At 34.6% G+C, this 26,024-nt stretch overlaps 1 protein-coding gene across 1 annotated transcript; it reads left to right on the top strand.

The window, feature by feature from the left end:
- The first annotated feature begins 1,278 nt into the window (after positions 1 to 1,278).
- On the top strand, positions 1,279 to 25,682 carry LOC145684363 (uncharacterized). The gene is made up of 3 exons (XM_081756603.1): positions 1,279 to 1,443; positions 15,968 to 16,521; positions 22,550 to 25,682. The coding sequence occupies exons 2-3, from the start codon at positions 16,037 to 16,039 to the stop codon at positions 23,298 to 23,300; spliced, it is 1,236 nt and encodes a 411-aa protein (XP_081612729.1). The 5' UTR covers positions 1,279 to 1,443; positions 15,968 to 16,036; the 3' UTR covers positions 23,301 to 25,682.
- Positions 25,683 to 26,024: the final 342 nt, after the last annotated feature.

A 26,024-nucleotide genomic window follows, 5' to 3' on the forward strand; every position in this document is an offset into this window, starting at 1 on the left:
GAATTCAGGACTTTCCTTATGGCTTGTTACAATTGAGAACACAGTCTTTTGGGAATGGTAATAGTACGTCACTCAATTGTCTCGGGCAGGGCGAGAGGAAAATTGATTGCGGGTGATTATTGTACGTTCGTTCTCCGAACAGAAGAATTACTCAAGATAATGATGGGTGAATTTCCTTAGAGAAGGGCTAAAGAAAAGGGGGAAAATCTTAAGCAGGTCAATATAATTGTTTTAAAATAAGAGTGGCGCACTTGACATATTTTCTAACACTGAGTTCCAATATCAAGTGAAGATCTTTATAATTTGGTTCGTACTGGAATGCAGTAATTCCCTAGAATGAAGTTAAATTTTCATGTATCGGTCTGTTTCTAATACAACTGTTCCCAAGGAATACCATTCTTCTTTCCATTCCTAAGATTGGGCCGGAGAGAACCTTTCAGAGCCCAGCATCTCGCCCGCAAGCCATAGTTTGCCCATCACTGAATTAAAGCATTTCGAATTAAGTTATGACTAGTCTAATCGCAATCTGCACGTGTAGTACATAGTGCTCTGTAATTGATAAATTTAAGTCACTGAAGTGTGCCACTTGTATGATTTTTATCCTTCTTAAAAGTGTCGTGTTCATATGTTTTAAAATGGATAAACTAAAATCAAGAGAAGTAGTACGGAATACACAGAAGCAGACAGTTGGGCACATTTCACTCATTCTTCAGTCATTCATTTATGCATTTCGTCTCTTTAATCATACATGTTACACGAGTACGTGCGTATAATAAGACTCATCAAAGGTACAAAAATAGAAAACATACACAGTTATGACAAATACATGCCGGTTGAATTAAACTATACATCTACGGTATAAAAACAACCCAAAAAATATGTGTTTTCAGTACTATCATGTGGAAAATTCGTTTCGTAACGGTTTGCGGCAAAGCAACTCAAATTTTGCTTTGAGTTTACGATAATCGACACAGAAGACAGTGACTTTTTCGCTTATTCGTTGACTTGTTGTACGTGGCACGGAATAAGCTGCAGTATTTCTTTGCGAATAGGTATATTATTTTACGTGGTTTCTGTTTTAATTAATACGTTTATGTACACAAGTTATGTTGTTTCGCAAAAGATAGAAAAGAAAATAAAAACATTAAAGGACACATCGTTTTTAGGCCTCAATTCGGCAAATACCTGTTTTAGCGTCTTTCTAGCGACTATAGCAACTTTTTGTGACATTTTGCCAATGAGAGTTGGCAGCAGTGCATTTTGTTAGAAAAAGTTGGCAGCAGTGCTAGACGGGGAAATGCATCACTATGAATAATGTTTAGATAATTTGATGATGATAGGTATGTTCAGCAATAGTACATCTAAACCAATATAGACGAATCTAACTGAACTGTCCAGAAGACTCAACGTCAGGGCAAAACAGTTCACAAGAACAAGAACTAGGTATGTTCTGATAAGTTTGATGAAACAATAATTGTTGCCATATTATTTTACATTCATTATGTATGCAATATTTTGATGACGAAATGCTCTACTAGCATTTTATGAACTATTGCTTGTGATTTGATCACGTTTCTAGGTTCAGATTCATTTGAAGACGATTTAATTATAGGTATAAACACAGCGTCCATACATATGTGATAACAGCTACGGCTGATATTTAGTATCATCCCGAATCTTTCACATGTAAGATTTGCAGTGTCACTTAAAAAAAAAAAAAAAAAAAAAAAAAAATGGCTGAGGGAGCGATGGGATTTAAGCCCTGCAGTGCCCCCTCTTTTTTTTTTTTTTTTTTTTTTTTACCACAATTTAGACAAAACCGAGGTACACGGTTCTGGAGCCATGATTCGAGTTGGGGGAGATACTAAATGCCATATAACACCACATCCAGTGCAACAACCACCCACACCTAATGTGGGGTTGCCAGCGGAAATTGTAAATGCTATCAGACAGACTTTAGCAGGTGGGCCTGTTAGGCATGCCCACAGGGAGCAGGTGCATAGGAAATGATGGGTTTCTACGTAAACGAAAAAGCTTTATAAATTTCTTCGATCGAAGAAACCAATAAATCAACAAGTTACTTAACACTGGAATATTGGCTTTCCGTAGCATTTATGTTCATTATGGCTTCGTTATGCGATGTCTTTTCAAAAATATATTTTGTACCTTATAATTACATTACTCGAGCAGGTGGTTCTACCACATTTTTACATATTTCTTCCTTTTTCAGATTAGATTAGAGCTTTGTATTTTTTTTAGCAAAACATGTATTAAATGAGTTGCTCCATTACTACATGCAGATTGACTTCAGGAGAGCTAAGTATAAATACAGTTTGGACGTATGAAATAAAGAGCACAGTGTATAAAACAAACCAACTTATGCTGACCGGCCACTAAAAGGCACGAGTGCTATTTAACCGAGTCAGAGCAGGGGTCCCAAACGGAAGCAAGAGCGTTGCATCTAGTGATGGGTAAATTTCCGAGAAGGTATTTTTCGGGAAGATTCCCAAAAATGGGAATATTCCGGGAATTTACAAACAAAGAAAATTGAATTCTATTAATATGTTACGATTTCAAAGGTAATTCGTTGTATAATCACAGTATATTTATTACTGTTGTCTCCTGACGGTTCTCTAAAATGTATATTTTGAACGGTATCTTGTTATCTGATTATATTTAGAAAGTACACGTAAATGTAAATGTATTTATAATATGCTTTATGCAAGTAAATACGTTGGAAAAACATTTGGTATGGACACTTGATATAAAAACATACTTTTACACCGCTAAACAGTTTAAATTTATATGTAAGTGCATTCTGTAAAATCTCGACTCTGCTACTGATATTATAAAGTTATTAAATTTTTAAATGTTATTATCAAATTAGCTGGCTAACTGCCAGAATGCATACGTAGTCTGTCGAAAAATTCGTAAGGTTGCCAGTGTATGGATGACATACATAGAAAATGTTGAATTGAGGTACACTGTGCTTTCTTAGTGTGTTCTTACTGTGTACTATTAAATCTCTAATTCAAGATGAACCATTTCGAACAATATACACGCTGTTACAAGTATTCGCCAACAACGCTTGGTACATGAATATACACGTAAAAAGTAGCACACAAATTCTAATTAATACAGGTCCAGAAACACCGGTACTAATAAAAAATTCTGAGAAGGAATTTTAATTTTGACATGTAAATATTACAGTTTAAAAGCATATATATTTACAACTGCATAGATTGCTTTATTCAATATCTAATTCTTCCTAAGAGAGCGATAAGTGCAGGTCAAAATCTGATTCTTCGTATGGGATATCTGAGTCTAGATCCCTTTTACCTGTGTCGAATTCGATAGATTCTTCATCCTTTTTCGTAGTCGTCCTTTGAATCATTTCCACCTCTTCACGTGATTTCTCTACATGTTCCTTTTTGGACGTGTCTGATTTATTAAACAGTTTCCAGTTATATGCCAAGTAAGTAATTTTGCTTGCTCGTTCAGTGGTTAAACGGTTTCTTTTCTTAGAGTGAATCCAGGCAAACATGCTGAGAGATCTTTCTGTTGCTGCGGACGTGCAAGGAGCGAAAAGAATGCGCACATCCTTTTTTGATAATTCTGAAGTACCATATAACCCTTCCCACCATAACAGTGAACTTATTGTTTCAGCTGCTGTCCACAAAAATATTTTATTAAACAATCCTTGTTTTGATCTGAAACGTGCTACATCCTCTATATGACTGAAATTGTATCTAATTGCATGTAAAAGCAACATGATGGATAAATTCCATGCCATCGATCGTTTCTCCTGGAGATAAATTGTGTCTGTGTCCTTGTGATGAGGATCCAGGAGTGAAGCCGCGAGATGTATTGGCTTCAAAGCATGTTCCTTTCTGTGTTTCGTTTAGTTAAACACTTCAGACTGCTCACTGGTCGACAACGATAACGAAAGTGCCTCAGAGATCTTGCTTTCAATCTCATAGAATCCAGTGTAGACAGAATGTATACATGAATCATTCGATTCTAATTTAAAAATCCAGGTCACAATAGGTTTCAAAATTGTAATTAAACTTTTGATCTTACTCCAAAATGATTTATCATCGAGTAACATTTTTCTCATTTCCTTGGGCAAGACTTTGATTGCTTGTTTTTTAACAGCCAACGTTTGTGAACTGCATTTGCAAGTAATCATGCTTTCAAGACGTAAAAGGCAACTGCCCCAATGACTTTTACTTGGTAGTTTCAAAGAAACATTACACTTTTGTCTTTGTTTATCTTAACTAATGTTGCGTTAAGAAGATGAACAGAACGTATTTTCTTTACAATTTTTGTTACATTTTCCATTAGTTGTGCTACCGTATGAGATTTTAGAACATCACTACAGAGTAAATGCAAGGTGTGAGCAAAGCACCCTAGCGGAACAATATGTGGGTAACTTTCTTGTACCAATTTGAGTGCTTTTTGCATATTTGAAGCATTATTAGCAATTACCGGTATTACAAAAAATTTTGAGGGTTCATTCTTTTGAAGGACGGATATTATTTTTTCTTTTAAGAACTCAGATGTCTTCAGTGTTCACAAAGTCATCAAAAACAGGTTGGATTCTCGCGACAATAAAATTAACAATACCTTCGTTTCGCACATTGCTCCACCCATCCAACTGCAGATTTAAATTTCTTGCTTCTTGGAGTTGCAGATGTAGTTTGCGACTGCATGTTTTCATATTCACCATCAAGGTAAGTGTTAGCCAATGCTCTTCTTGTTGGTAGTTTATACGATGGTCTCATTTTCTTGAAGAAATCGATCCATAATGGATGTTCAACTATGGAGAGCGGTACTCCACTAGTAAAGTATATATCGCTTTAGGCGCCATCTTGTTCAGATTTTCCTACAAAAAAAGAAATGCGGTTTAAGTCATTTTGTAAGAGCGAGCGGAATATATCGTGAATATATTTTTCACATTACTTTCTTACAATAACGTTCTTCGTACTACGAATCAACAAAACAGCAAGTTATAAATTTAACTTGAAAAAAAAATCATGGCAAATAATTTATGAAGTATTCCTGGTCAAAATACTTCTGAAAAACTGTTTACTACAAACTACGATGGAATATGATTTATTTATGAAATCCCGAAAACAGATAATTAACCCATGTTTCATTGATTCGACTATTCATGAAACAGTTAGTTGATTGCAGAAAATAGTTTCCTTCTATATTTTTCCTTTTCGTTCTATGTACACGAATGTTGAGCCAGGAAAATGTAAATTTCTACCATTTTGGGTTTCATTAGAAAGTTGAGGATAGGAATGAAATATGTTCTTGGGATGCTTAATCGATTGCAGGAGCAGCGGTGGCTCAGTCGTAGAGCGTTCACCTCTGGTGCGTGGGGTCCCGGGTTCGATCCCGACCCCCGCCAAGTGAACTTTGTGGTGGACAAACACCGTGTGCATGGGTTTTCTCGGGGTTCTCCCGTTTCCTCCCACTTTCTTCGTGATGATTCATTACCCATCATCACCGTCTCCTTTAGCCTTACCGGCATAATCGTGGGACGTAAAACTCAAAGATTTTAATCGATTGTAGAAAACTGTCTCATTTCCTGCTGTATGATTACAAATGCGGGGTTCAGATTACAAATACGTGGTCACTTTTTATTTATATTTACAAGTACAAGCGTTAATTCAGATAGAAAGAATAATGTTTAGCAAAATTTATTAATAGAGGCAGATTCATCTGTGAACATAAATACAGCCTTAAGAATTAGCTTCACTGCTATGGAAATCAACACAAGGGACGCCATTCTGGTCTTGGAAACTCATGTACAAGGTAACTGAATTATGTCGTAGCTGGAGGAGCGACTCTGAACTTAACCCGTTATCTAAATCATTGCATGGATAATTAATCTATTCCCCTGTATTGAATATTTTCTGCTCATAACACTCAATCATGTCAGAACTCAGGAATCCTGATCGAGAGTGAGGATATCATATATCGCCTACAGAATATAACGTTGCCTGAGAGAAGATATGTTTTCGTTTGAATCCATAGCGTCGATAAAGGATTCTAGAGAACGTATTTTGGAAGCGTTTTCTCTCTTCTCCTCTACTGGCAATGATAAGGAAGATGAAGGTCTAACGGAAAGTGAATGGCGTTCCCCTGTTACAGGAATTTCAGGGAAAATATCACTTTCCTCTATTCCTATAATTTCCGTACTCCCAGGCAAGTAGTACTCTTTCCTGCTCCTTTCTAGTACCAGTAGTTATTTCTCCAGAATCTCCGTACGTAATAGCTTTCCTTATTTGCGATAGGCATTTTAAAAATTTTGAGACATTCTCACCATTTTATCAGCATTTGCGCATACATAATTATGTCCACAATATTTGCAAGATACTGACTTATCTTTAGAATTTTTTACGTAACATTGGCACACACGACCTTTCTTCCTATCCATTTCTCGGAATTTCGTGCGTTAATTCAAAATGTAAGAGAATCCTGAGTACCTATTCAGAAACTGCAAGTCAGAGATAGCAGACAGACAATGTCTACTACTAACGGTGGTTCGGGGTGTATTGATAGTACCTCACCACTATCTCTACAGAATTTCTAGATAGTTTTACTAACTAGTTCCTCTTCAATTATAAATTACTATTTTGCTACTTTCTAATGCTAATGGAAATGTAAATTAAAAAAAAAAACACATCATTAGTTACATAAGGTAGTCAACTAATATCATTTTTAAACCTCCAAATTATTTAAAACGTGGAAGTAAATGATAATAAATGGAAATAAAATAATTAGTCATAGCGTTCTTGTAATTTGGAAACTAAAGTAAAGAAATGGAAATAAATTCCTTCCCGGAAATTTATATGCCAGGGAAAAAACCCAGGAATATTCCCATTTTTTAAATTCCTTTCCACCGAGAATATTCCACTGCCCATCAGTAGTTGCATCCATAGCGAGCAAGCGCGTCAGTGATGTGGGTATACGCAAATGAAAATGAAATGAAATTTTTGAGTTTTACGTCCCACGATTATGCCGGTTAGGCTAAAGGATATGGTGATGATGAGTAATGAATGAAATAGTGAAATGAACAAAGTGGGAGGAAACGGGAGAACCCCGAGAAAACCCACGCACACGGTGTTTGTCCACCACAAAGTTCACTTGACGGGAGCAGGGTTTGAACCCGAGACTCCTAGCACCAGAGGTGAACGCTCTTCCACTGAGCCACCGCGGCCCCGGGGGTATACGCATAAATAAGAGTAGTGAAAGAGCACACTTACAGATATAATACTTTATCACTCAAAATTCATTTCAATATGCTGTTCACTGATAGTTATTACTTATATTCACATCCTCATTCGTTTACTAAAAATATTTCTCATCGTATATTACGTATAAATTTTCTGTTTGGTAGACCGGTCTGCTTGAGTGAACCCCATTGTTCTTGTAAGAAGATATATATTACATCTTATGTAAATTTTGCAGTTATAAGTACTTAAGCAAAGATACCACTAATAATCCTTGTTTTACGGGTTACGAATGCTCCATTTTATTTCTTTATACAAATAATTGCAATGAGCGTAAATTGCGGTATTGAAATGTGTTTTTTAAAATGTACGAGAAAAATTTAGAAACCTGTAAAAATGTCTGCATAAAGAAATGTAAAATGGGTCTGCTTTCTGTTGCCATGCACTAAAAGACCCCATCAAGTAACATCTAAGTGTAAAATTTGTTCTTATCCCGCGATAAATGATTAAAATTTGAAATGATCTAAAGAAATATAAAAAAGTAAATTTCAACATGTTTCTAAAGGAAAATTAACAAAATTAAAACCAGAAAAGAGAGAACTATTTACTATCTTTTGTGCTTTTATTTTTGATGATTTTTCTTTAACAATATAACTTGAAAACTATATATAAAAGAACTAATTTAAAGTCGCGCAGTGGGTAAATGTTATTTGACAGTTATCACCCACAAAAGCAGTGTGTTCCGGCTATCTTTTTTTACGCGTATACTCAGCCGGTAAAGCAGCTGCTGCCGCTCAGATCTACAAGTTTGTCTCTGCCTTTTATCCGGTAAGATACGATTCCTTGTTTAATAACTACCTAGCACAAGTTGGTTATTGTTTCCTGTACTGTCGTTGTTATGGCATATGTTCGCAGGCTGTATTGATACTTGTAATTGTGAAGCCCTATCAAAGTAAATCTGCATCCAGGAATTCAACTACGCTTATAAGTAACAATTTCTCTTCGGTATTGGAAGTCTATTTGCTTACAAGAGAAATTCGTAATTAATAAATTCGTAAGCGCTCCGATAAATTGTATTTTCGATCTAATAGAGCGTAGATGAAACATTATGTGCCACTCTAACTCCTCCATCAGCACCGGGTTTAACGCTTAAGATATAGCGTAGTCACACAGAGACATCACTGAATTTCGTAACAATCCGCCAAAATATATCAACTAACGAAATATACCCAAGTAGAGTACGTTTAGAAAGAATGGCCTTTCCTCAGTTGAAATTTATAGGGCTATTAATATGTGTGTGTGCAAATAGTTTTCTCTTGTTAGTCTAAAAGGGTTATTCTAATAAAATATTTTGTGGTAGTTACCTTTAAGAACAGCACATTTTGTAAAGTTTACGGGGAAAATTGAGTACTGTACTTTCAAAAACATTTCTGAGGAACAGATTTCTGCACAACTGTATTGTATGCCTAGAAATGTAAAATCAGTAGGTTAACCTATTACAAGGGCTACAGTTTTTTTTTTTTTTTTTTTTTTTTTAAATTAGTGAGTACATATGGAAAAGGACTATATGAAATACTATGTTTTGCCAGCGTATTATTTCTGTACAGTGTACAGAAACTATTTTATTTTACAAATGTAGTTTTACTGGCGAAAAACCGTTATAAGTGCTACAGACAACTATTTTATAGAAAATCTACATAAAAATATTTGTAAATGCTACATAAAGCACCAATCTTTGCTTTGGTAGGAAAGAAGTGTCGAAGCAGTTCATGAATCCACAGATTTGTGAAATTTGCAGAAGTTTTAATTTTATTTCAAAAGATTTGTACAACCAATTATAATATAAGAGTATCCTACTTCTGACCCCTTTAATAATGTACAAATACCTAAAACACTATCATTTTAACCTCACATTATGCCGTAGGAGTGCTACAGTTAATTAAATTTCTTTATGAAAGCAATATTTCAATGCAGGTTAGGCTCTTAATATTATTTATATTCGACAATACTTTTTAAAATACGTGAATTTTTATTATGTAAGATATTTTTCCCAACATCTTATTTTAGACGCATATTTCTTCAATTATTCTAATGGTTGTATATCGACGCTTATGTTAATATTAAAAAAAAAAAAATCTCTATGCTTGTAGCTTGTGCTAGTTGATGTTGGTTGCTTCATTTGGAGCTTAGTGTCCCGTTCAGCTCTTAGGTCGTGATATGTGAATCTGTGCACTAGCGTAGGATTCGAAGCACATCAGCGCCTACTGAGAATCGAGCTCAGGTCTTCCACCCTAAAGGCGGGTACGTTAACAACATAGAGAAGAAAAAATGTTGGTCTTTACTAAATCTCCCCTAGACATCTGTTCCCACAATCATGTGGGGAAATACGTGTATATTCTTTTCAGTCATTCATTCATATTACGTATTTGCGTGCAACCACACGCGAAGAAAAAAAAAAACAAATGGTATTTATATTACGAGTTTTATGAGACTTGTATAATTTTTATTGTTTATGTGTAGTTTTTACCATAGGCTCTTTTCACTTATTGAGTCATGGAGTTTACTTCAGAATGAACAGATCTACTGAAGAAAAATCTACAAAATAAAGAGTAAGGGCAGTATGCCCGATTTTATAGCACGATATTAATGACTTCACTTCAATGACGTATAAAGCCACGAGTTTTTATATATATATTATTTTCATTTGTAATGTTTGAGATGCAAAGGAACCATATCTTACTAAAATTGCTGGCAGTTTTGCGACAGAATGCGAGAAAATCAAGGAGCGCATTAGAAACGCAAATGACTCTTCCGTGCTACATTGAAAGTGCGGACCAAGGCTTTTCAAAGTACTGTAATTGCCTTCAAAAGCAAGCGAAGACCGCTTTGATATTTTTACTTTCAACAAAGGACTGTTCAAACGCGCAAGCACAATGAATAAGAAGAACTAACCTGTTGTACATGATCTTATTGATCAGAGAGAAAAATGGCTGTGACAGGTTAAGCGTAATATATAAAGATACAAGAAATGATTGGAGAAGAAGGGTAAAAGAAAATAGAAAAATGTGACGTAGCTGGGAATTTAGCTAATGTAGGGTCAGCTTTTATTATTACGTCTTCCGAAGCTTAAATGAAAGTGGAAGAATGACTTTGTGACTGAATTTAATGAATAAACGCAACCAGGAACTCAGAGAGAAATATATAAAACAGAGATATATAATGCCCATTAGGCTACTTGCATTTGGAAGTGCGCGGTACTCGATAGTGATGTCTTCCAGAGATGCATCTAAAACTGGAAGTTTGCTGTTAAAAACTAGTGGTTAAACAGGGTCCATTGATTAAAATATGTAGATGTGACGCAAGTGATTGGCTGAGGTAAGTGCCAAGAACAATGCTCAGGCAACGTAAATTTAGAGGAAGAAATAATTTGAAGAAATTATCAGCACAAAACTGTCAAATGGAATGGAAGAGGGAATAAAACTATTAAACCAGTAAATATGTGAAAAAACATTTCACACGTGTAGTTCAGAAACGCATTCTGCTTGGAGGAAATCCAATGATCATGTTACATCATTTTCTTTCACACTTACCTCTGCCTGCTAGGGCTGGATTAACCCATCTGGAGGCTCAGAAATAGAAAAAATATATTCCCTTGCTGACTTCACTTAATACATTTCTAAGAAAGTACAGTAGGAAACTTAACGGAATATGTTTCGTATTTCTCGGCCATATTTTATTTTATGGTGATGATTATATCTTAAGTCCCTGTCTAAGTCCCCCTTTAACCCGACCTTGGTGGCTGGGCTGTGTTAAACACAAGAGCAAAGGAAGTTGCTATATGGGATAGAAAATTATCACGGTGGTGAATATGCAAGCTGCATGGCAATGAGTACCTCCCTGTTACCTGCTGCTTCGTTTATTGGTAAATAACATTTATTCGCGACCTTACTCATTTCTGAGTTTTAGCGTTAAATAACATGAGTCACGCTAGAAATTCCAGCAAACAAATTCTAAAGCTGGAATTGTAAATCAATTCTTCTTTCTTATGTAAGATAACAGTTGATAATATAATGTACCTCAGCAAGGATTAACCACAAGTGTTAGATATTCCAGTGTTGTTCAAAGTGGAAATTCAAGTTAAACACTGGTAAAAATTCAATTGATAAAACGAAGATATTGGTAAGCCTGTAACAGAGAAGAATTTCCTTGCGACATCAGATCGCGAAATATAAAGATGTGCCAAACGCGAAAAGCAGTTGGTCTGCGTATAATATAAACTCAACATAAAATTGTCTACCGGTGGTGACTCCTGGGTTGTGTATTTAGAGACAGTGAAAAGTTGAATAATCGATTAATCATACGAAATTTTATTATTCGTAAATTAAAAATTCTACTTTCTAAACTTACTTCTTCGTTACAATACAGTTTTTGAAAATATTAGGGGTTAAAGTGGTAATATTCTTCAGAGTTTTATTTAATCGAATATTTAGATAAAGAAAAGAAAATGTTTAGGTTTACTTAAGTGTTACTGTTGGGTATAACTTGTCCTCTAACGAAAATATGAAAGAAATACCTTTGAGCAGTGTAAAATGAATCTTGCTTTCGCATAGACGCCGAAAGATTGCGTCAGTGGCACCCTAAGATTTTAGTCGATTTTTCCCAAATTTTGCACGTTTACTTGTGTACGTCTATACAACCTTTCCACGATAGTATTATTTCAATAGCAGAAAGAAATCTGAAAGCGTCATTTTCGACCTACTCTTATGTTTGATATTAGGTGTCATTATCACTCAAATATTTGCGATTATCATATAATGCGTTGCAATGTTTGTAATATGTATTATGCTTTAAACAAGATAAACTTATATTATTTGTGTTTAATGTTTCGTGATCTACTAGTTTTATTTGAAGCTTTTTATTGTTTTATTCGTTATGGAACACCGAGGCCTTGAAGAGCAGAAATACCTACTACGTCACCTGCAAACAGCAACATCTTCTTAAATCCCGTGGATTTGAAGTGTACATAAACCACAATGTAATATCAATTCTTCAAGTAAATGCCTTTCTACAAACTATCTTCAATAAAAAATAAATTGAACACTTTAGCATCACATTATTATGCCGTGTAGGTTGAAAGTGACACATGGTTTAACAATGTCAATGATTTATAATCTTGAAACTTTGCTGGCGTCTACTATTAATCCAATGTTCTCGGGATTGCTGCCAGAGTGAGTGTTGCTGTGCTGAGCTTTCGTTACCATAGAGCGACAACATCTCCAGAGCTATGTATTGGAGTGTGCTTGTCGTACAATTTATATTGTAGTCTTTAGGAATTGCTGTATTTCTATTGGTTGTTTTTGTTGGCCAATGGCGTGCTCTGATTTTGCTGGTGGAAACTGCTCTCTGATTGGCTGATGGTTCTTTTCGTACTGAGAAGCTGGATCCAGATGTCAGGTACATGAAAACCTTCGTCTCTGTTGATGGATAGCTTGTATGTACGGATGAATAGAGATTCATGTATTTTCCTGTCCCAGAACTGTTTGCTTTTCTTTGGTACTTCATTTTGGTCCCACATGGCCGTGTGATTGTATTGTATGCAGTGTTCGGCTATTGCAGATTTTCAGGTTGTTTAAGTCTGGTGTGTCACTGGTGTTCTTTCATTCTGTCTTCAATGTTCCTTCCCGTTTCACCTATGTAAGTGGCGTTACATTCACAGGTGATCCTATAGATCCCCAGTGTCTTTAATCCCAATGAGTCTTTTGCAGTTGGTAGTAAACTCCCGATTTTCGGTGGAGGGCAGTGTACACCCTTGATGTTGAATTTCTTCAATAGTCTTGCTAGTTGTTTGGAGGTTTTTCCCATATATGGAATAACTGCAATAGTTTCCTTGTCTGCCGTGTTGTCCTCTTTTGTGGTGCAATTTCTGCTACTATATTTTCTCATGGCTGTCTTGATCTGTTTCTACGAGTACCAGTTGAATTTGAATACTGTTTGCAAGTGAGACAGTTCTGTGCTTATATTATCTGGATTTGTTATTTGTATGCTCTGTGTATTAGAGTATTTAAGACCCCCATCTTCTGTGCAGGATGATGAAAACTGGTCTGATAAATTGTACGACAAGCACACTCCAACACATAGCTCTGAAGATGTTGCCGCTGTATGGTAACGAAAGCTCAGCACAGCAACACTCACTCTGGCAGCAATCCCGAGAACATTGGATTAATGTCAATGATATTTTTTTTTAACGATAGATGGGGAAGAGGGCAGAGCTGCGAGAAAATTCAATTTCACGATGTTGTCCACAATAAACCCAAATGTTTTAAACAGGACAGGAAACCATTCGTACTAAAGGTGAACGCTACCGCAGAAATATAGTGTCCTGTTTTCATTACGTAATCATACATATAGCGTTTATTTAGTCAATAACGGTTTGCAATTATATCTCTCCCTAATTTAGGATACATATAATTTTAACTTTTCTAAATACGGTGGTTTTTCAATTTTCGTCAACGCATGTTGGTCTTTCTCCTTTTTATCTTCAGAATAATTTGTATTCTTTGAAGTTCAAATCGAACAAGTAAGATGTAAATTTAATCTCCCGAAAGTTGTTTACCGTCTCTTGCAATGCGTCATTTATTAGGAAAGTACCCATTTCGTAAAGATTTCTTTTTCTCAAATTGTATTTATCTATTTATTTGTTTAGCATTCTCATGCTTTCTATCCTGAATAATTTAAATCTTATTTTAAATAATCGTATAAAATCTTGTCAAATAACAAAGTACATTATTAAAGTGAACACATTCTTATTCATATTCCATGAAAAATTGCACAAAGCATAATACACGAAATTTCAAAAGAAGGAATAAAAGTGTTCCACTATAGCTATGGGAGAACGTAGGGTACTGTCGGTTCAGACACGTAAAAATGACTAAAATATAATGAGAAAATGTACATTGTTAGAAATTATTTGTGAAATATCGTTCACCTATGGTAGTAAAGTTTCTTTCTTTCCTATTGGTGGGTATGTCTCTGTCATTTTAATTTACTAGTGGTATACCAAACAAGTAAACATCACCGTTGACCGTAATGCAATTTAGGTAATATATTCTGAATGACACCGTTTGAAAATCGTACTAATAAGCATGTGAAATAATCTTCGAAACAAAAAAAAAATGTGTTATAGCATGTTCTTGAAAGGTTATTCGAAGAGTAATACAATAAAGCAGAGAACTTGAATATAGGGAAAATAAACTTATGCTTGCTGTGCGTATGTTTGATCATGTTGCGTTTTATCTAATAATAATAATAATAGTAATGATAATAATTATCAAAGGTATACTCGGATGGAGTTTCCCGGCAAGAGTTAATGAGTTTAGCGTTCCGTTTAGAATCGAGGCTGTATGAAAGGTAGAAGTACAGTTTAATATGGGTTTCGAATCATAAGTCGAATCCAACCCAACACTTTTCCTTTTCTTAATGTATTTCTTTTTCTTCTGTGGGATATATATTAGTTCGCGCATTTATTATTTGTTCAAAGTATTTATACAATCACATCGTCGCTGCACCTCGAAGAACTGTTATATGTTAAAACCACAAATTTTCAGAAGAAGCAAAAAAAAATTTCGAACTTTTAAAATTTTGCCCAATACACGGGAACACTTGAAAAATATTATAAAATTTGTTCTCCGTATATTATGCACTGGACAGTGTTGTAGCTTGCTTCAACAGTATTATATTGCAATCTTTGTGTTTACGTAGCATTTTTTGCGCCATTATAAGCACATAGAGGATTTGTATATATTAATCAATGCGTACGTGACGAGAACCAGAAACCTTTGATTTCAATCTAAAATTTTTCATTGTGGCGAAAGAGTTGAATATTAACTTATGACATTATAAGAGACGCTGTCTGCCAGCTTTCTGGTTTATTTACAGGGACATACTCATTTTCGACAAAAATGTCACATAGCAGTTCTTCGAGGCGCAGCGACGACATGTTTATTGTTTTTATGGTAACCTAGAATAAGCTGTTAGTGTGATACTGTCCAATCCAAATTCTTCAAGGTTATAGCCTTCCCTTGGTTATTCGTTTGTTTATATAATTGTATATATTAAATAAATAGTCTTAAACTTGTGCCCATCATCAGTGGGAGATGATTCCTCATATCAAAGAGAACAAAAACTGTTCTAATAGACGTGGGACAAAATATAACTTTCAGAACTATAAGCAGCCGAAGATGTGAAAATAATCACTTTTAGCAACCTCCTGGGTTAAAAAGTATGGCTAGTATCGCAAGAGTTCAAAAAAATTTCTCAAGAACTAGTATGCTAGTGGAGCAGTCGGTTTCGGAATCCAGCTGTACCGGCAAGGAGAGTACTTATTTAATACCTAAAAGTGCATAGTCGTACACTAACTTGCTTATAGAATTTCGGCGGTACAAGAGGAATATAAAGCATTCATATCTAGATAAAGCATATACTAATTCCTGTTTAATTTTCCCACCTAGTTGTGCTTGGACCCTTAGTTTTAAGCAATGGCGTTTTCTTTTTTTGTATTTTGATGGTTTATAACTGAAAAATGGCCTTCTTAGATTTTTTTGAATCTTTCTCGTTCATATCATATAAAGAATCAATCCTGCTAAGGATCGGTACGAGATTTACATTACCGATATGTGTATATATACATATATTTGTTGTAATAATAATTTTGTTATTGCTTTCAGAGTTACTGTTTTGATGTTAACCATGAATGCTGGTAGTGTCAGATTTTGATGTGATTAATTCTTAAGAAAATGGCTTTGGATTCTTCTAACGTCATTTCAATTAAGGTTGAAATTGAAGACTGTGATTATGACCCAAGTGATAGTGATAATGAATCAGAACACACAAATTCACTTTCAGCTAATTCTGAGCCACATTTGGAATGTGAGTTACCCGTAACAAGTGGAGAGCAGGAAAGTATTGACAATGCAGTTTCCATGTTAAAAGAAACACTAGAACCTGAATTTCTAGTTCCTTTAGAAGGTAGTGGAAATAATGTAATGGCAGATTGGAAATTAGCTTCAAATGCAGTATGTTTGGTCAGGCGTTTATCACTACGTCAGTTAGCTGTGAATACTAAATCTTTTGACACTAACGTAAACACGGAAAACAATGATTTTACACATATTGCGGAAAAGGCTAGCAATCAAATCTCGGGAAATATTGAGGACAGAGATGAAGTGTGCATTGATGAATGTGGAACTCGAGACATAAGTAGCTATTCTCAGGAAGTCAGGTATATTTTTGTTATATTGGAAAGATATATCTCTTATCAAATTTTTAAACTTAAGCTAACTCAATTGCACATGAATTAAGTTAGCACGCATATTCAGTTTATATATATATATATACAGGGTAGTATGTAAGTTCACCGACAAACTTTGGGAGGCGATTCCTTGTACGAAATGAAAGAAAAAAGTTCTAATAAACATGGGCCGAAAATATCTCCTTTCAGAGTTATGATCCATTGAAAATTCGAAAAATCATTTTTCAGAACTCCCTAACTTAGAAAAGATAGGACCTATCTCAAGCGGTTTAAGGAATTACACAGGAACTGGTATACTCTCTATCTAAATATCGATGTTTCAGAATTCACCGGTACCAGCGAAACGAACGCACCACTAGTACTTAAAGGAGTAGTCCTATACTTCAACTTCTTTTTTACAGTTCCTTTCACCGATAACGGAGGATGGTAAAACATGGATATTTACATAGAGAACATACTAGTTCCTGTGTAATTCCTTAAACCGCTTGGGATAGGTCCTATAGTTGGTAAGTTAGGGAGTTTTGAAAAATGAATTTTCGATTTTTCAATGGATCATAACTCTAAAAGGAGGCATTTTTCGACCCATGTTTATTAGAACTTTTTTCTTTCATTTCGTATAAGGAATCGCCTCCCAAAGTTTGTCGGTGGACTTACCTACTACCCTGTGTGTGTGTGTATATATATACAGTGTAATTTTATGAAGAAAGGTATCTTTAAAAAATAGTTAATTAACTGAATCCAAAATTTTTAACTCCATTATTCTATTCTGGTCACTTCTTTCTACACATATCAAAATTGTGTCTTAAATAATTTTAGAAGTAATTTCCTAAATTTCAGTAGTAGTGCGGTAATTTTCAGTAGCAGATCAGTAATTTTACTAGAAAATCTGTGTTAGTAGTAGTTTTTCATAATATTAAGAGTATGGTACATTTTAGTAGTAGTAGTACTTTTAAATTGAGGAAGAAAAACCCAACACAAAATCCTGATGCTCCTGGTTGGGGTTGATGACAGCTGGGCAGTCAATTGTAAAAACAATTGCCAATTTCAGTAGTCTGCTGAATTGTTCATTACATCAGAAGCTTGTCTTAGGAGGGGATTAAAATTGGCATGTAAGACGCTCAAGATCAGAATATGAAATAATACATGGAGGATATGGATTGCAAAACAGAAATAGTAAAATTAAGACATAATATTCTTATTGTCCTTTCAATACATGCTGAAATGTATTATGCAAATCTGGATATTGCTGCAGATTACAAACATTGATGAAAATTTGAATGAGGCAAAATTACATATTGGAAATTAGTATGTTCAAGAGAGACTCAACCAAAAAATCATTTTCACCAAACTTCCCAAAATAGTATGCATTTGTCTCAAGTTTTGAAAGGAAACATATATTACCGAACTCTGGATCCAGTTTCGTAGACCCACTAGTAATCTTACACTCCATCAAAATTAGACCACAGGATTTTGGTTTGACTTGTATCTTTGAATGTCTTTGATTGCTTGCGACAGCATCTGGCGTTTGCATACAGATGGCAATAGGTTTACTTATTACCACACTAGCTTTTAAGTAAGCGGATATTTCCCCTGTACCCTGGTACCATAACGTCAACATCAAGAAATATTCTGGACGACGAATTTTAGTCCTTTAAATAAGACGACTCACAGATACTACATGCAAACATAGTAGCATTCTATAGTATGCCGCCGTCCTATGCTCCGTTACGTAACTTCAAACTTAATTGCCATAGGATAACTGGAAATTTTGGTCTGCAAGAATATTCGCAAATCTGAACAATGTCTAGCTTTGGTTCTTAGCTAGTATGTTCCAGATTGCTATCACATAACTTCCATATATTATATCACTTGTATGTTGTTGTTAGTGTATATATAGCTTATTTAATGTGGAAGCGTATAATCCTTTATATCTTTTTTTAACTGAGAAACCATTTCCAAGTTTGGCACTCTCCACGCCACTAGTCATTGAACTGCCTTCACATTGCATCGAAAGTAGTTAACTGGAAGGGGTAACAGTGACCCTCCATATGATAATAGAAAAGCAGATGATAAAGAGTCAATGAGAAAAAAATCAGGTTACTAAGCGCCTGGAAACAACATGACATTAAAAAGAAAACGCATATTACGCATATTTTATGTATATTACGAGCGGCATTCTCTCAACAAGCGGCTAGCAACAACTGTATTTACAACAGTTAATAATAATAGTTATTATAAGGACTCTGCAACAGATTGTCCCACAAACAGAAAAACAACACTCCACTACCAATTAAGAAAATTCTTTATAATAAAACGATAATACTAGCATTACTAAAATGTTTTATAATTTTTGAAACTCACACATTTATATATATAAACATAATTTGAAACTTTTCTATCAGAATTTACAAAATTTTAAGTGAAATATGTTTTTCTAAAACGATTAAATGCGATATTGCCAAATTATCCTAAATTAATGAAATATTTAAAATTTCGAAATGCCAATAGAAACAGGTGAGTTAATTTAATTTATCAGATATCTCACACTTTTATCTAAAAATCATATTAATTTGAAACAAAGTGTTTAAGTAGTAAATTTTAACAAGACAAAATTATCTACATCGTTGACGATTCCATAACATTGGCTAAATATTTCGGATCCCTATGTATACTTTTCGTCTATTCTGTGCATTGCATCAAGTGTTTCCAATTACTGGTGAATACTTTCTTCAGAAATTGGCCAATTCACGTGCATTTCCCATAATTTCCTTCGAATTCTTCAGTTATCTACGGACTGGTTGGTGTGTATGTCTGTACTACTATTAGTCTCCTTTGTCTAAACTTCATAACTCCGTCATGAATAAACTCAACTTGCACTACTTGCTTTTTTGTGACCTTACCCACAATTATTCCCGGTGCTGTATGATCAACCTTTTCATTGCGAAATATGGAAACCTATTCTTATTTCATTCTGCAAGCTCAAGCCTTTTGTGCTGAGAAGATGGATGACTAATGATAGCCAATACTTATAAAAGAATTTTTGGATTGTGTATGTGAGTCCCAGCGAGAGAATTTACACAAAATGTTCGCTACTCTGATTACGGTCGAGCTAAATTCTAGCAATAGGGACGACTCCTCTACGACTGAGCGAACGTGCACCCATCTATCGTTTGTATAGCATCTGCTGCTTTGACGCAAGGACGAAAATAAAGGGATGGTAATTGAAGCAATCATAAGCTAGGAATGCTTCATTAATAAATCGAACTCCAACTAATGAAATAAATTTAATCGAAATATTTAAAACGTAATGTTAAATTTTAGCGTAGTTATATCTTGAAGCTTTTATTCTCCCTAAAATACTTAACACTAAAACTAAGTGATAAAATTTATATAAACTTGTTTGAGTAAAATCGTGTGATTGGAGTCGTACTCTAGATTTTAGTACTCTAGTGAAACTTTATTTGAAATTTGGTGTTGAATATGGTCGGTATTGAGCTTTCAGAAAAAAAAATAACCTTGAGAATTGTTTCTTCAGACTATTCTTGTATCACTTATTTAATTATGCTATATCGACATTGACCGACTTAATCGTTTAGAATAAATGTGACTAATATTAAAGATTTTTTTACGTTCTAGCATATGTAAAAGTTAAACCCGTTCTTTCGTAGTATGCATATAAAAAGCCCTACATATGATATAACAGTTATATTTTTTCTTTCGTGTAGTGTTATTTTTGAAGCATCATTACGATAGACTTTCTCAGGCTACTCTGTTTAATAAACTTCATGACAGCTTTTAACCACTTATTTCAATAGCACCGTATTGCTTTCCCCTCGATCTGTTTTTCTTCTACATACCACACAGGTGGAATTACGTAAATTTAAGATTTAGTGTCACGCAATTAGTTTACCATTTCTTTAATTATGTAAAGTTGGGCCTATCAAATTTGTTCGTGTTACTTGTCCAAGGCTTTTACAAGCAAACGGTATTCATCATATTCCATATGACCATGCTTTGGAGATTACCGAAATGTGATGACTTTAGGTATTAACTAAAACTGTTCTGGAATCATATGGAAATTTCAGTTGCTGTATGCTTCTAAAGATTTAATCCTTTCAGTGTTACCCATACTTGTTTCCAGCAACACTGGAGGCTGTAAGCGCCAGTCAGGGTAAGCGCTTCCTATAGAATATTTCAGTCATGGAAAAAGGTACTAAGGATAAAGGAGGAAAATCATGTCAGCGGCTTCCTTCTGGACCTTGAATAAGGACACTGATAAATTACCCCAAAAATCATCAGTTAATACTTTTACGTAGAAATTTCGCACTTCTCAGGGAATGTTTCTTTAAGTGTTTTGTGGTGCCTAAGTCTAACTGATTTTCGTCTGTGTTGATTATAGCCTTGGAAAATTAGTAACTTGACTCCTTGTCGCACCATATTTGTCTGTGAATCATATTCCTAAAATAACGTACTGCAAATTATTTAACATTGTAATAATTATTTACTTTTCAAACAACATTCACAATAATTATGATGACACTACCATGTTGCGATATACACCTTAAAACAATTTACGATACATTAACTAGCTATACACAGTCAAGCAGCAGTATACAAAATCAGTCAGTTCATCCTTGAATATTCCGTAGAATTCTTCAATTACGTACATCAATTCATTCCATATCGCAAGTACATATTTAAATTTTGTAACGTTTCACTTCATTTAATACGTATGTATATATTACATATCCATAAAGCTCGTCTTCCATCTTCGTTGATTCATCGATCAGATCTAAGCATAGCTTAAATTCAAATTGTGCATCTATTAGTGACATTACATACATAGAGTATACAAACACAATACAAATCCCCTGGTTGTACTGTAACAAGAGACACTTTCACAACTGTGTACATGATAGAAATCATTATTTCTTTTACCGGTTTTAATTTGGAAAGAATCTGCTTCCACTAGTGATGTACAATCGAATGAAGATACAATTATTACTCATTTATATTATACATTATTACATGCGTTTCGTACTAAATTCTTAAATCTTAGATTACGTATTATGCATTCAGTTGAGAAATTACGGTCCTTTATATTTTATACACAAAATATTCTCAATTTTGTTTGTTTATATGTTATATTCGATTTGTCTTATTTTTAACTGTTTCTCACAACAGCCTATCTAATAATTATTACATTTGTCGAAGAAACCGAAGCAAGTCATAGAGATTTAAAATAGTGATAATACAATTTAACCTAAACATCTAAATTACAAAATAATTGGTATGCACATGCAGAAACAAACAAAAAAAAATTACTTTACTAACAATAATTCTTAAAGTATGTTTCGAATGATTCGTCACTTCTAGAGTTCCTTAATGAGCAAAGAAATATTATTTTATTATTTTATTCCTTTTATTTGAACTACAAGTAGTAATTTCCTAACGTTACAATCTATGAATAGATCTAAGCGATCTGATGCAACATATTCAATTAGGTATTGCGTTAACTTAAGAATTTTTTTTCTAGACAGGACGCCATATGACTTTGAAAAACATTACGTTCAGAAGGAGGCAAATTCGGAACCGTATACATTAGCCACAACTGAAACCAGAGGAATAGGAAATATTCTGTTTTACTTAATATTAAAATCTGTGAAATGTGGCTGCCGTTATTGAAAAATCTAAGCCAGTACGCTCGCAATAGGAAATATTCTGTTTTACTTAATGTTAGAATCTATGAAATGTGGCTGCCGTTATTGAGTGGTCTAAGCCAGTATGCTCGCAATCAAAATGATTATGTGTCAGGGGTCTCATTTTTAGAGTTAATATTTTTCATTATGTCTAGATTAATGTTAAAAGTTTTAATCAGTCTATCTCTAGAGTACATCATTCAGATTTCTAGGGAATAGTCGTATACAGTAAAGCATAAAAAATAAGGTTAAGTATACTGTTGAAGAGGCATATGTTTGATTTTTTTTCTTTTTTTTAGGATAATTCGCTCATCTTGCTCTGACTCTCCCAGGATTTTTCACGAAAACATTAGAGGTACAAGACACAAGTTGATGTTTCCTCCTCGGAAAAGAAATTATTGCAACCAGGATGGAAAAACAGGAAATAAAAATGTGTATTCCGCAAGAGAAGACTCTAGTGTTGCTTTTGATCTGCAGCATTTCGATGAATCTGGCCCGAACATGGACATTGTAACTAATCCACGAGGGAACGCGCAATTACAAGATTGTGAAAATCGAGACTTTAGGAAACACCAGTGTAAGAAATGTGAGAAAAGATTCCGAAATAATAATTTTAGGCACACAAATGAGAATTTTTTTTATTGTAGGGAATGCGGTAAAGGATTCTGCCAAAAATATAAATTAAATAGACACTTGTTGGTTCACACAGGTGAGAAATTTTATTACTGTGGGGAATGCAATAAAGGATTCTGCGAAAAGTATAAATTAAATAGACACTTGTTGGTTCACACAGGTCAAAAATTTTATTATTGTGGGGAGTGTAGCAAAGGGTTTGGCGAAAAAAACAAATTAAATAGACATTTGTTAATTCATACAGGTGAAAAATATTATTATTGTGATATATGTGGAAAGGGGTTTCTTCGAAAATTTGGTTTGTCGTCTCATATACTCATTCATGCACGCAAAAACCTCTATTATTGTGCCAACTGTGATAAGCGTTTCCCACATAAAAGAAGTTTGAGTTGCCACATAAAGAACGTATGCAGGTGAATACATCATAGTCGCCGAACGTATACAAATTTGTAGCTAAGCTTTCCTTACACATGATATACCTCGACACTGGTACTCACTCTTTAGAATATTTCCGTATTATCGCTACCAAATTTCCTCAGGTTAGAAAAATTTCAGTTGTCTATAGGTGGTTAATTTGTTGAGATTAAACTGTCACCTAATTATATGTAATTCTACTCATACAAAATTATTTTGTGTACAGTGTGTGCGAAACCCATTAGCGCGATCATTATCTTTATTGCTCGAGGTTTTCGAGATTTAGTATATGAAACTCAATGTGTATTCGTAATAATCAATCATTCATCTAACTAAATATGGCTAAAGTAATACAGATATTCAATGACTCATTCACAAATACTATTTTGGTTTACGTCGTGAGCCATTATTACCATGTGTGCCAATTTCCACCTTAATATTGTCCTTACATCTGCTCGTATTTTTTCCTAGTAGCTTTCCTCGGCCTTTCTTTGAAATTTTGAAAACGTTATTTTTTTTTTTTTTTTTTTTTTACATGGCGTCCTCTCCTGAGTTCCTTCCAACGTTAGGAAAACTATGACCTCTTAAAATACAGGTGTTGATAATCTTCCTGATTTACGACTTGGTAGATTCGCTATGACAGTCCACTCGTCTGCCATCCTCTGTGGATTTGTGACTCTTACCTGGCAAACAGTTTCCTCTGACAAAAACAACTTTTCACTGTACAGTCCGCAGCAAAAAACCTGCAGCATAAGCATGTACGTTTATTGTGAAACGACGAAGTCTTTTGTTCCAAATTAAATGTGCAGGGGAAAACGCCGAGGTTTCTTCCGGCGTGATTCGTGCCACTTAGACGTTATGTTTATTCCCTGCGCTGTTAGGCGTAGTTTCACAATAAACTTACATGCTCATGTTGCAGGTTTTTTGCTGCGGACTGTTCAAGTGGTACTTTCCCCGCTTCTGTCTCTGTGGTAAAGAGAGACCAAAATCTGAGCACATTATTTGCAGAAAATTGGTGTATTAGAATTTCAAGACCATGTTTGTCAACTAAACTCTCGCGAATACCCACTTCTATGATTACGAAGGTTACAAGCTTAATTCGTTTAAACAATGCCAGAGCCCACATTACTGTGTAACTGTATGTCTTGTCTAAAAATATTCAATACCTTGCGATTAATATCTACTTGATGCAGTGTTGGGATTTCATTGCAAATATCCGCAAAATCTGTTTCACAATAAACAGATATTTCACATACTGTGGACTGTGATATAGTTTAAATTTTCTCCTCTTTTAACCAAGCCGGCATACTGTTGGACGTAAAACTTAAAGTTTTAATTTTCCCGTATTAAAAAAAATCAGCGACTATCATGAACCCGCGTTGATTAATATCTGAGCACTAACAAATAAAAACAGCTTCGTCCTTTCGCAACATTTCTGGATATGATTGAACGTTTCAGCAACTCATCATATCTATACATGCCTAGTCGACAGTGACTATAATTTTCCATCCATCTCCGACCAGGATGTGTCGCCTTTCTTTACTATAGTTTATTTTGCGTTGAACAGCATGTCTGAGTTCAAGCGCATGAACATTCGCGCTACGGAAGCCTTTAAATGTATAATTTGTAAAAGAAATGGTGGATTGGTCGTTCAAATACACTGAAGTGGATGGCCACATCATGCTAGGCTCATACATTTCTACAGCATCAACGTGCAAATCGCAAGCAAAGCCACTTTTGTGATCTTCACCGAGTTCCATTTAAGATGTGCTATTCATGTGTGATACTCAGTCTCGGAGATATCACGTTACATATCAAGGCATTCACAGTCACAGTTAAGTTTCCAACAGCTACTACTTGTGGAACTGTTTGACTATGCTGCAGAAACCAAAATATGAGTCGGAAACTGTTACAATGCAATCTTTCCGGAATTGATCCACTTTCGTCCTCAGTGGATATCCCACAATATCACTAATTTTGCTAGATGATTATTTGCCTGCTAATGCTCCATGAAGAAAGTTTCATGTTTCCATTCTGTGCTTGTGCAGTATCAAGAGCTTTGCATTCTCTCTTTTTCCAGATGCGTAAGCCTTTCTAAACCAGTAAATTTTTTCATGGCCAGTCGTCAGATTCAAATACAGGATCCAAAGCTTTCGAAATAACCATGGCCAGTAGACACCTCAACTCGACATCTCTAATATTAATTTATTCAATTCAGCTACAAAGTTGCACTGTTTAATTTAGTTTTGAAATGTTTCATAGCAAGTTATGATGTTGCACGTGCGCAATTTTCAGTGTACTTCAAGATTTATCTAGGGCACTACTAGGGTAGTACAACTTTTTCAAACTAGTGCATTTTAGATGGAAATTTGGTTACAAACTGTTTAGATACGGCTCGACTTCTGAAGAGACATGTAAAATTTGGAGCCAGACATTTGATAGAACACTGCCCTTTATTCTCATCTCAAATTAAGAATTAATTTGATTTATTCTTTTCGAAGTAGTATATATATATATATATATACATAGAGTGATCGAAAAATAACCCTTGCTTATTATTTTTCTCTCCGGAAATGACGTAGGTATAAACAATTTATTGCACATATGTATTTTATTATATACCATTTTCTTTGCAAAAGCTACAACTCAATGTGTTCTACATTATATTATAAACACTGTCTCAAACGAAGAGGTACGTTTGCTACGATCTTACTCAAGTACTCAGCA

Source organism: Thermobia domestica, chromosome 4 (assembly GCF_964235325.1).
Source record: "Thermobia domestica chromosome 4, izTheDome1.hap1.1, whole genome shotgun sequence".
NCBI lineage: Eukaryota > Metazoa > Arthropoda > Insecta > Zygentoma > Lepismatidae > Thermobia > Thermobia domestica.